Source organism: Silurus aristotelis (genome assembly GCF_946808225.1).
Source record: "Silurus aristotelis genome assembly, chromosome: 17".
NCBI classification, from domain to species: domain Eukaryota; kingdom Metazoa; phylum Chordata; class Actinopteri; order Siluriformes; family Siluridae; genus Silurus; species Silurus aristotelis.
Window position 1 is genome coordinate 2,185,322 of NC_139590.1, and position 12,188 is coordinate 2,197,509.

The window sequence follows — 12,188 nt, forward strand, 5'->3', positions numbered from 1 at the left end:
TGGATGTGGTTTGGGAAGACATGCAGGTAGTTGGTGTGAAAGAGGCAGATGTAGAGGACAGGGTGGTATGGAGACGGATGATCCGCTGTGGCGACCCCTAATGGGAGAAGCCGAAAGAAGAAGAAGATGTAGTATGAATTATTTTGTGATCCAGGGTGATAGAAGAGGGTGACATCAAGGATTGCAAATAACATCCTGGTCATGTCTAAAGAGAGTTCAATCTCTTGGCTGATGATGTACTCAATGACACTATTAAAAAAAAAATTTAAGCATGAGGATTGTATTTGCACTCAGCTGGAATAAGATAGTTAGTTAGTTTTTATCCTTTATTTACACAACATAAAATGTATTCTTTTTGTTTTTTTACATTAGTGACCTGGCCAACAAAGCAGCAGATGTCACCATGACATTTAACACAACAAAGATAAAAAAAAAAATAAAAATCTAACAAAAACAACTAGAAAATTATTGGAGAAGCAACCAATATGGTTCGTCTCCAAGTTATTTCTAAGTGCCATAAATTAGACCAGTGAAGAGAAACTTTAGGTGCACATAAGTTTTAAGTGTTGGTGTTTTTTTAAATCCATTTAAATGTGAAGCTTTTCCCTTTTTTCCATAGCTATTTAAACAAGAGGACAGCCCTTATATTCATTTCTAAAGCATCTACTGTACTTCAGTATGTTGATTCTGTACTGATGAAGCCTCATAAAATTGAGAGAATTTGTTAAACTACAGCAATGCTTTTGACATGAACACCACCTCTGGTATTTTGATGTTTCCCAAGAAAGTCCCCATGTGTACATGGAACGCACATTTCTTTATTTACAGAGCTGGTGTTTGACGTCGAGACAGTACCCTCTTGATGTGCCTGATATGGGCAGCCTCATCTGAAGAGTGTGTCAACATGTTTCCAACATTTGCACGACATGAATAATTAGACACTGATAATAACAGCCAGTGCCAATTATAGCCTATAGTAAATCACAGTGAAATTTAGTGAATGAGATTATGGGGATTTTGGAGTGATGACTCTGGCGAAGCAAATAGGCCGAGCAACATCTTTATCTGAGCCAGGAGCAGGAATACCATCCTCAGCTGAGCAATGGGTAGATCAACATCCTCTTAGTGAAAAAGTCCTCAGCATGAAGAGGAGGCGGTGAATGTCCTCAGTGAAGATGGGGAAGAAGAGAGGTCTTCAGCAAAGAGGGAAGGTGGAACAGTGGGAAAGATGGTGCTCAACACTAGCAGCTGACAAAACTGTGGTTGGCTCTTGAGACATTCTCAAAACCCGTTAAAAAATTAGGGAGTCCAAAATAAACCAAAACAAAGAAATGCAAAATAGAATTCCTTAAAATCAGGTCCAAAGTCGACAATTCAAAAGATAAAAAAAAATCTAAATCTCAACAACTCTTCTCAGGAAAGCAAAAAGTAAAAAAACAAATTTAAACAAATGTACACAGGAGTACTCGGAATAGGAATGGAGACACAGGAAATCCAAACTGCAAAAAACTGACACCATAACATCAACAAACCGTACCAATGGGGGAAATTAAATACCAACAGGCTTGATTAGACACAGGAATAAACAATGGAAAGCTAATGAGAGACTCACAGTAAAAACAGTGGCACCTAGTGGAAAAAGAGGAAACACATGTAAAGAAAACAGAAACAACATTTAAACAACTAACCAATCACAGCTCACCACAATCCCTGATATAATTATTTTTGAACAGTTTTTACATAACAAAAAATATGTAATTTTAACAAGATCTGCAGTATATAGTATGGGTATATAAATACAAAGAATACATTTTGTAGCAATGTGCTCTTTCTACAATTGGGAAAATGGATTAAATATATGTACTTCACAAAGTAAAAGTGAAAAGGCAAATAAAATAACTTCTAGACAAGAATATACAAGATTAGTTAGAATTATCTTATATTCTTTCTTTAAAAGATTTTTTAGAATAATATTAACAGACTGCATGATTGTTGAAAGAGTTTAACAGATAAAATATATAAGACAGATAAAATATATAAAATAAACACTGACTTTAATCTTGATTCATTTCCATATATAATACAAAAATAATACAATCGCTATACAATATAAACAATTGTAATGCCAAGTAAAGAACAATCTGATTATGAAATTCATGTAAATCACAACATCTATTATTAACAGTCATAATGAGAACACTGGAAAATGATCTAATTCAAGAGTAGAATTGTTCCTGGACTTAAAATATTGGACACTATGACAAACAGTTGGCATAAATGTCTGGTTCCTCGTAATCATTGCTCAAGTCACTACTTTGCTCATCAGCATCAACATTAACATAGTCATCATCGAAGTCTGAATCCTCCTTCTCCTGGAAAAAGGTTTCTGTATTTTCATAATCTGCTTCATCGTCATCATGTACAGTCTCTCCTTGGGGACACTCATACGTGTTTTTGAAACCTGGAAAGTGATTTGAATCAGAATACAACATTTTTATTTTTTTATTTATTTTCCAGACTATAAGGCGCTACTTTTTCACCACGCTTTAAACCCCGCATCTTAAACAATAAAACGGCTAATGTATGGATTTTTCCTGGGTTTTTCGGTTTCACAAGCTTCAAGCCAAAGAACTGAGCCCCATAAGATTAGACCAATGAAATTGCCGAACGGGTTCAGGTGAACTAATGAAACTCTTTATATTAAATCAGATGTGCTCCCGCTGAATCGGGCCACACCACATCATAAATATGGATGATGTTCCTCTGATGTTTGACCTGCCTACTCATGTTTCCAATTGTCCTCATGTTTCTGTTTTTCTCTGTAAATAGTTTGTCTTTAAGTACCCCGTATTTCCAATGTCAGATCACAAAGTATTGTTTAGCACCAGTTTTTACCGAGCGTAGTGTTTCTACTTCCTGGTTTGCTTTTAATTAAACAATTTTCTTCAGCATTTGCATCCAGCTTTCATATTACATGACATTTCCTCACCAGCATCTCGTTTATTGTCTCTCTTGAGGTAAAAAATACAAAAAAAATAAACTTAAAAATGCTACAGCACAAAGTCTTATACTTTCTAAAATAATACCAAAAACTAATTACAGAAATCATAAGAAAAAATAAATAAAATTATATATATATATATATATATATATATATATATATATATATATATATATATGGAGCAGCTGCACTACAATAGCTGTTAAAAACGAGGCGAGACTTTAGACTTCTATCTATAAAGAGAATCCTTTTTTTTACATAGTAAAACTTTATTACTCACGTTGTGAAACTATCTTCTTATCCAGCTGATGTCTTTGTCTTTTCTGTCTCATTACAAAGCAAATAATAGAAATAAGAACTAAGATGAGAAGCAGTCCGCCGATCACTCCAAACCCGATGTAGAGAGCCAGTGAAGCTGTGAAAGAAAATGATCAGGTATTTATTTACATTATACTGCAGAACAGAAAATAGCAGAGCTTGATTATTTTACTCTACCTTTCACGGTGATGACCAGGAGCTCAGTGGCAGTAGAGGTGAAGTTACGTGAAGACACGCTAACTCCATAAGTACAGCTGTAGTTTCCCTCATGGACAAAATCTGCCTCAGGAAACAGGAAGATGGCTGAGTGGTTAACAGCTGATTGAGTTGTGGTGATGTTGGATCCACTGATCTTCAAATTGAAGAAACCTCCTGGATACTGGGGTTTAGTGGAGCAGATGATGGAGAAGCTGTAGCCCCTTGTCACATGTGGTCCATCAGAACCCCACTGAAATGATTCATTGGCAGCACTGAAGAATATATTGGGCTGCTGCAGGTTCACTTAAAAAAAAAAAAAAAGAAAAAGAAAATCAACGCTTAAGTTACACAGGGATGTGTAAAATATATATTTGACCTAATCTCTGATGTTTATTTAAGATTAGTAGTAGAAGCTTCCAGTGCCACTGATTTATAAGAGTAAATAGGTAAATCTTTAACTTTAAAGCTTTAAGGTTTTCTGACACTGGAAAGTCAAAGGAATGTATGTTGTTGTATTAATTCAGAGTGAGGTACACGAGAGGAAGGTGAGAACTATGTATAGCTGCTGTAACAAATAGAAGGAACTTACATGTTTCACTGGAATTTCAATAAAAAAAAAAAAGAAGAGGAAAAGTAAAAAGTTTCCTTTTTTAAAGTTAAAATTGCTGGAAAATTGAAGTGGAATAAGAACAATGGAACAATTAAGTCTCTGCAGTTTTAACAACTTTGGAAGGTAAATCTACTACATCACAACGCCCAATCATTAATTTATTTCTTCAAAAGTGTGTTTTATTATTCCCATAATGGCAAGAGATGAGAGAGGAAGTGGCTACTTTACTTCTGTCGGTTTCTGTGTGCTTTCAGTTACTTCTGTAATCCTAGAAATAGAGTCACTGAGCTGGCAGATCATGCAGCTCACATACACAAGCATGTGCACACACACACACACACACACACACACACACACACACACACACACACACACACACACACACTCAGCAAAAACTTGAAGTTAACAAAGTGAAAGCCGTAAATCCCTGACAGACCTGTTTGAGTGTTTTGAGTTAACGAGTTTTGAATATGCACAGACTAAATATAAATGAATCCCAGCAATCAATCAAAGTGCCAACTGTCTCCCAAGTATTCCTCTTATCTTATTCTACAGTAGTGCCATGACCCAGATCTGAAGAAAGACTTCTATGCCATGATAAAAATCACCAAACCCAATTTCAAGCCTCCTCAACTGCAATAGCTGTATAGTAGTGGCTGTTTTCTGAAACCCTCATGAAAAAAGCAGACTGGGAACATCTAATTGAGCATTATTATGTATAATTTTGGTGCAGGACACTTGAACTAAGGAAGCGGTGTTGATTGCAAAATGTTGTTGGGATTGGCTCATCATAATTTCCTTGGCTGTGCATTTGGTCCATGATAAAACACTGTCTTATAGCTTGTTTCCTTTGTTTGTCTATTTGTGGTGATGTTTTCAGGTGGTGATCATCATGTTGAGAAATTAAGCTAGTAAATTCATCGACAATGGAAGTGCCATTGTGCCCCTTATAGTTAATCAAGGTTCCCTTTAAAAAATTGCACAGACTTTGTCTACTTCTTGTTTCATCTCCATACTACCCTGTCCTCCCTCACCACATCCATTAACCTCCTCCTTGATCTTCCTCTTTTCCTCCTGCCTGGCAGCTCCATCCTCAGCATTCTCCTACCAATATACCACATGTCCCTCCTCTGCACACGTCCAAACCATCTCAGTCACACCTCCCTCAATTTGTCTCTCTAATAAACTTGTTTCTAATCCTGTCTATCCTCGTTACTCCCAATGAAAATCATCTTCAGCTCTGCTACCTCCAGCTCCACCTCCTGCCTTTTACTCAGTGCCACTGCCTCTAAACTATACAACATAGCAGGTCTCACCAGGGACATTGTTAGGCTATTAAAAACATTAATACACGACTGGGATTAATGGCTCAGGGACATGCTATGTGGAGCTAAAAAAAGGTCCTGCAGACCTTAAGTTTATTTATTATATGGGTGCAAGAATCATGCCATTTTAGACTTGGGAAAAAGTGTGGGATTGAAACCTTTTAAAAGTGACAAAGACATGCATTAATTTCTTAACATTAGAACAAAACAAAAGAGTAAGTCAATTAGCAGAGAATAATTTGTTACAGGCATATAAATGTAATTCCCAGGCAGTAGATTTTAACCTGACAGAGTAAAAGCATAAATTACTGGACCAATTTATGTCAAATGTTTTTAGTTAGTTTTGAATGTGCGTTGAAAATACAGTCTAAATAATCCAGAGGCCAGCAATCAATTAAAGTTCAAAGTCTCTTCAGTGTTCCACATACACTCTCCGTCCCCAGTGTTCTACACACTACAACATCCTGCTTTAGTGTTTTCCCTCCTGTTTCTTTATTAAAGACCTTTTTCACCTTACACCTGCTCCTACATTTTAATTAATCATTAATACTGCTCAGTAAAACATCCTGCACTTACCCACAGTAATGTTAATGGAGTTGCTCCTGGATGAAGTGGAGGATGTTTCCCTGTATGTGTAATCACAGGTGTACTCGCCCTGATGTGAGGCTTCTGCAGTCAGAGTAAATGTTGCTGTAGAATCTGCAGTTTGCTTCTTTATTGATGTTCCAGTTTTATATAAAATGAACTCTACAGAGGTGCATGTTGGGCTGGGTGTGGAACATCTGAACTGAAGCACTTCTCCAAATGAGACCACAGAGTTTGGGGAGATCCAAGTCAGTGAAGGAGTCTGCATGTCTTATAGTTAGAAGGTAGATTTAATAAATTAGTAAAAATAATATAAAAAAAAAACAGTTTAAAGTGTATATACAGTGAGGCAAAAAAGTATTTAGTCAGCCACCAATGACAGAGATCAAACATTTACTATAAGTCTCCACAAGGTTTTTACATACTGTTGCTGGTAGTTTGGACCATTCCTCCATGCAGCTCTCCTCTAGAGCAGTGATGTTTTGGGGCTGTCGCTAGGCAACACGGATTTTCAACTCCCTCCAAAGATTTTCTATGGGGTTAAGATCTGGAGACTGGCTAGGCCACTCCAGGACCTTGACATGCTTCTTACAAAGCCACTTCTTCGTTGCCCGGGTGGTGTGTTTGGGATCATTGTCATGCTGAAAGACCCAGCCACGTTTCATCTTCAATGCCCTTGCTGATGGAAGGAGGTTTTCATTCAAAATCAAAAATGGCCCCATTCATTCTTTCCTTTACACGGATCAGTCGTCCTGGTCCCTTTGCAGAAAAACAGCCCCAAAGCATGATGTTTCCACCCCCCATGCTTCACAGTAGGTATGGTGTTCTTTGGATGCAACTCAGCATTCTTTGTCCTCCAAACACGACAAGTTTAGTTTTTACCAAAAAGTTCTATTTTGGTTTTATCTGACCATATGACATTCTCCCAATCCTCTTCTGGATCATCCAAATGCTCTCTAGCAAAATTCAGACGGGTGGACATGTCTGGGGGACACGTCTGGCACTGCAGGATTTGAATCCCTGGCGGCGTAGTGTGTTACTGATGGTAGCCTTTGTTACTTTGGTCCCAGCTCTCTGCAGGTCATTCACTAGGTGCCCCCGTGTGGTTCTGGGATTTTGCTCACCGTTCTTGTGATCCTTTTGACCCCACGGGTGAGATCTTGCGTGGAGCCCCAGATCGAGGGAGATTATCAGTGGTCTTGTATGTCTTCCATTTTCTAATAATTGCTCCCACGGTTGATTTCTTCACACCAAGCTGCTTACCTATTGCAGATTCAATCTTCCCACCCTGGTGCAGGTCTACAATTTCGTTTCTGGTGTCCTTTGACAGCTCTTTGGTCTTGCCATAGTGGAGTTTGGAGTCTGACTGTTGAGGTTGTGGACAGGTCTCTTTTATATTGATAACGAGTTCAAACAGGTGCCATTAATACAAGTGGAGGACAGAAGAGCCTTTTAAAGAAGTTACAGGTCTGTAAGAGCCAGAAATCTTGATTTTTTTTTTTGTAGGTGACCAAATACTTATTTTTCACCATAATTTGCAAATAAATTCTTTAAAAATCAGAGAATGTGATTTTTGGGATTTTTTTCTCATTTTGTCTCTCATAGTTGAAGTATTCTTGGATCCAAGATGGCGGCGCGGCAGTAGCTCGCAGTGGCCGCTCCGGACCCAAAATGGTGCTAACTTTATTTTGTAGCCCGCCTTACACAACACATGGACATCGGAGCAACCGGTGTGCCTGTGTACAACCGCAAAACACTGAAAGAACTTAGAAACAACCCAAACAACACCATAAATGATGACCTGCAGCAGAAACTACGCGACCTCGGCGTGCTCCGAGAACCAGGCCTCCAGACCTTGGCATCGCCTGCGGAGGACGGACGGAGGAGGGGGAATCGGAAGCGCTGCGCGAGGAAGCAGAAACGCAGAAAGCGAGCGGGTGCTAATGCTAGGCTAAAAGCTAACCCTAGCCGGCCCGCTCTACCATCACTACTGCTGGCAAATGTCTGCTCCCTGGACAATAAATAAGACTACATCAGACTCCAACAAGCTACTCTGCGTGAGTACAGACACTGTTGCGTTTTTGTGTTTACGGAGACGTGGCTGAGCGGCAGAGTTCCGGACGCCGCCATCCAGCTGGACGGGCTAGCCGCGTTTCGTGCCAACAGAAATGCAGCTCTGTGCGGTAAGACTCGCGGCGGCGGTCTGTGTGTTTACATCAACACGGAATGGTGTAAGAACTCTGTGCTTGTTTCTACCTACTGCTCATCGCTGCTGGAGTTTATTGTTGTGAGATGTAGACCTTTTTATTTACCCCGGGAATTCACCACCGCTATTGTGCTCGGAGTGTACATACCACCTAGCGCTAATGCTAAGGAAGCGCTCAGCGTGCTCTACGGGACCATTTGCGGACTTCAAAACTCACACCCTGATGGATTGTTTATTGTCGCCGGAGATTTTAATCACGCAAATCTCAGGACTGTGCTTCCCAAATTCTATCAGAATGTGGACTTTGCAACCAGAGGAGAAAACACGCTGGATGTTGTTTACACAAACATCCGGGGCGCATACCGGGCGAAGCCCCGCCCCCACCTCGGTTACTCAGACCACATCTCTGTTATGCTGATCCCAGCATACAGACCACTCAGCAGGCGTTCAAGACCAGCTCAAAAACAAGTGAGAACCTGGCCAGCAGGATCCATGTCTGCTCTCCAGGACTGTTTTGAATGCACTGACTGGGTCATGTTCAGGGAAGCTGCAACCAATGGCGATTTCATCAACTTGGAGGAGTACACGTCAACAGTGACCAGCTACATCGGCAAGTGCATTGATGACGTGACTATTTTCAAGACCATCACTACACGCTCCAACCAGAAGCCGTGGATGACCGCCGAGGTGCGTGCGCTGCTAAAAACAAGAGACTCTGCCTTCAGAGCAGGGGACAAGACGGCCTTAAAAACAGCAAGGGCCAAACTGTCCCGTGCCATCAGAGAGGCGAAGCGCGCACACGCCAAGAGAATCCATGGCCACTTCCAGGACAGCGGAGACACCTGGCGCATGTGGCAGGGCATCCAGGCGATCACGAATTACAAGACCACATCACCTGCTTGTGACCGTGACCCTTCCCTCCCGGATGCGCTGAATGACTTCTACGCCCGGTTCGAGGTGCAGAACAACGTGGTGGCGAGGAAGACCATCCCTCCTCCCAGTGACCAGGTGCTCTGTCTAACCACAGCTGAAGTGAGGAAAACTCTATGCAGAGTTAACCCACGGAAGTCTGCTGGACCTGACAACATTCCTGGCAGAGTGCTCAGGGAATGTGCAGAACAACTAGCAGATGTATTCACTGACATCTTTAACATCTCCCTGAGCAGCGCCACTGTTCCCACGTGCCTCAAGACGACGACCATCATTCCTGTGCCGAAGAAGTCTTCTGTCTCCTGCCTCAATGACTATCGTCCCGTTGCACTCACACCCATCATGATGAAGTGCTTCGAGAGGCTCGTCATGAGGCACATAAAGACCCAGCTCCCACCCGCACTGGACCCCATGCAGTTTGCGTATCGTCCAAACCGCTCCACAGACGATGCCATCTCCACAACCCTCCATCTGGCCCTCACCCATCTGGATAACAAAGAGTCTTATGTAAGGATGCTGTTCATAGACTTCAGTTCAGCATTTAACACAATCATTCCTCAGCACCTGATTGAGAAGTTGAGCCTACTGGGCCTGAACACCTCCCTCTGCAACTGGATCCTGGACTTCCTGACTGAGAGACCTCAGTCAGTCAGGATCGGGAACAGCATCTCCAGCACCACCACACTGAGCACTGGAGCCCCTCAGGGCTGTGTGCTCAGTCCACTGCTGTTCACTCTGCTGACTCACGACTGTGCACCAACGCACAGCTCGAATCATATCATCAAGTTTGCTGATGACACGACCGTGGTGGGTCTAATCAGCAAGAACGACAAGTCAGCATACAGAGAGGAGGTGCAACGGTTAACAGCCTGGTGTGGAGCCAACAACCTGTCTCTGAACGTGGACAAAACTAAAGAGATGGTTGTTGACTTTAGGAGAGCACAGAGAGACCATTCTCCACTGATCATCGAGGGATCTTCAGTGGAGATCGTCAAGAGCACCAAATTCCTTGGTGTTCATCTGGCGGATAACCTCACCTGGTCACTTAATACCAGCTCCATCACCAAGAAAGCCCAGCAGCGTCTCTACTTCCTGAGAAGGCTGAGGAAAGCTCATCTCCCTCCCCCCATCCTGACCATGTTCTACAGAGGGGCCATCGAGAGCATCTTGAGCAGCTGCATCACTGCCTGGTTTGGGAACTGCACCGTCTCGGATCGCAAGACCCTACAGAGGATAGTGAGGACAGCTGAGAAGATCATCTGAGTCTTTCTCCCCTCTATCATGGACATTTACACCACACACTGCATCCGCAAAGCACACAGCATTGTGGATGACCACACACACCCGTCTCACACACACACTTCACCCTCCTACCATCAGGGAAACGGTTCCGAAGCATTCGGGCCCTCACAACAAGACTGTGCAAGAGTTTTTTCCCGCAAGCCATCAGGCTCCTTAACAAACATCTGAACTGAACTCTCTCTCACACACATACTCACACACACACTTACACAAAACTGTGTGACTGATCTGTACAACCGGACTCAACACACATACACTTCGCACACCCAGGTTTCAACACCATTTACACCTTTCATTGTCGCAATAATGTTTACATGCCGTTTGTTGCTGATCTTCCGGGACTTGCTCTCTTTGCACAATATTCTGTCCAAATCCTTTGGTCACTGATCACTTTATTTTGATTGCTGCTATTGTAGAATTGCACAATTCTGTTTACATTTCTCTGCTTACATTTTTCTGCTACTGTGCACCTTATTCTGTTACGACAGGTTACGACAGAGCTATTGTTGTTTATATTTTTATATTTTGTGTATTTTGTATTGTCCTGCACTGTCCTGTGTTGTCTCGCACTGTCTTGTGATGTCTTTTGCACTGTTTGCACCAGTTGCACACATGCACTTTATGTGGCGAGGATCTTAGTTCCTGGCCCTGTGTTATTCTGTTCTGTGACTGTTGTTTACTGTTGTTTTATGTTGTTTTATGTAGCACCTGGGTTCAGGAGGAACGTTGTCTCATTTCACTGTGTACTGCATCAGCTATATATGGTTGAATGACAATAAAAGCTTCTTGACTTGACTATACCTATGATGAAAATTTCAGGCCTCTCTCATCTTTTTAAGTGGGAGAACTTGCACAATTGGTGGCTGACAAAATACTGTCTTGTGATTTATATATATATATATATATATATATATATATATATATATATATATATATATATATATATATATATAAATAATATATTTGTATATATAATTTATACAAACAAACTCAAATAACTTACTTGAGCACATGACTCCAACATCTTCATGATGTCCACAGTTCTCTACTCCAAATCCATTGTGTGAGCACTGATCTAAGTAGCTTTCAGTTCCAGTACACTGAACATCATCCAGCCAGGTTGGTTCACTTTCCTGACCAAAGCGAGCATTACGAGGAGCACTGACGGCTTTACCACATCCAAGCTGCCTACACACCACCTCTGCATCCTTTAAGTCCCAGGAATGATCACACACTGTTCCCCACTGGGCTTTGTGCTGGATCTCCACTCGACCACAACAGTTACTTGGACCATTCACCAGCCTGATCTGATTACTTTCTAATTAATTGAATAAAAGGTTTTATTATTAACTAAATGTTTATCAGCTTGCATATGACCTATTTTCAATCCATATATGCTCAAGAATATTGATTTAATGTCTTTTAAATAAACAGTTTAAATATCCAAAATCAAATAATTAATATGTACAATATGTTTAAAATAGAACAAGATCTTTTATGCAGGTTTTACAGGATTTTGTTCAATAATTGCAGTCAGTAAAATCTTTTGAACATGATAAGTGCAGTTTGATGGAATCACAGTTTACTCAAGTTATCAAAAATATTTTATAAAGTATTAGCAAAGATTAAAACAAAATAATGTACAGTGGCTGGCAAGCTACTGTCAATTTTTTTTTTTTTGCATATTATGTAAATAGTTTTGTGTATAATCTA

General features: G+C 40.9%; 1 protein-coding gene across 1 annotated transcript in view; it reads right to left on the minus strand.

Annotated features, from left to right (window-relative positions):
• Nucleotides 1-312: 312 nt before the first annotated feature.
• The window catches only part of LOC310739953 (scavenger receptor cysteine-rich domain-containing protein DMBT1-like), a gene marked incomplete at its 5' end in the record, with an annotated part of 83,026 nt that continues 71,150 nt past the window's right edge, over nucleotides 313-12,188 (minus strand). The window contains 3 exons of the mRNA XM_083566247.1: nucleotides 313-2,461; nucleotides 3,282-3,416; nucleotides 3,497-3,820. Of these exons, the coding sequence (XP_083422373.1) occupies nucleotides 2,256-2,461; nucleotides 3,282-3,416; nucleotides 3,497-3,820 (665 nt within the window). The 3' untranslated portion in view covers nucleotides 313-2,255. The remainder of the gene's footprint in view (nucleotides 2,462-3,281; nucleotides 3,417-3,496; nucleotides 3,821-12,188) is intronic.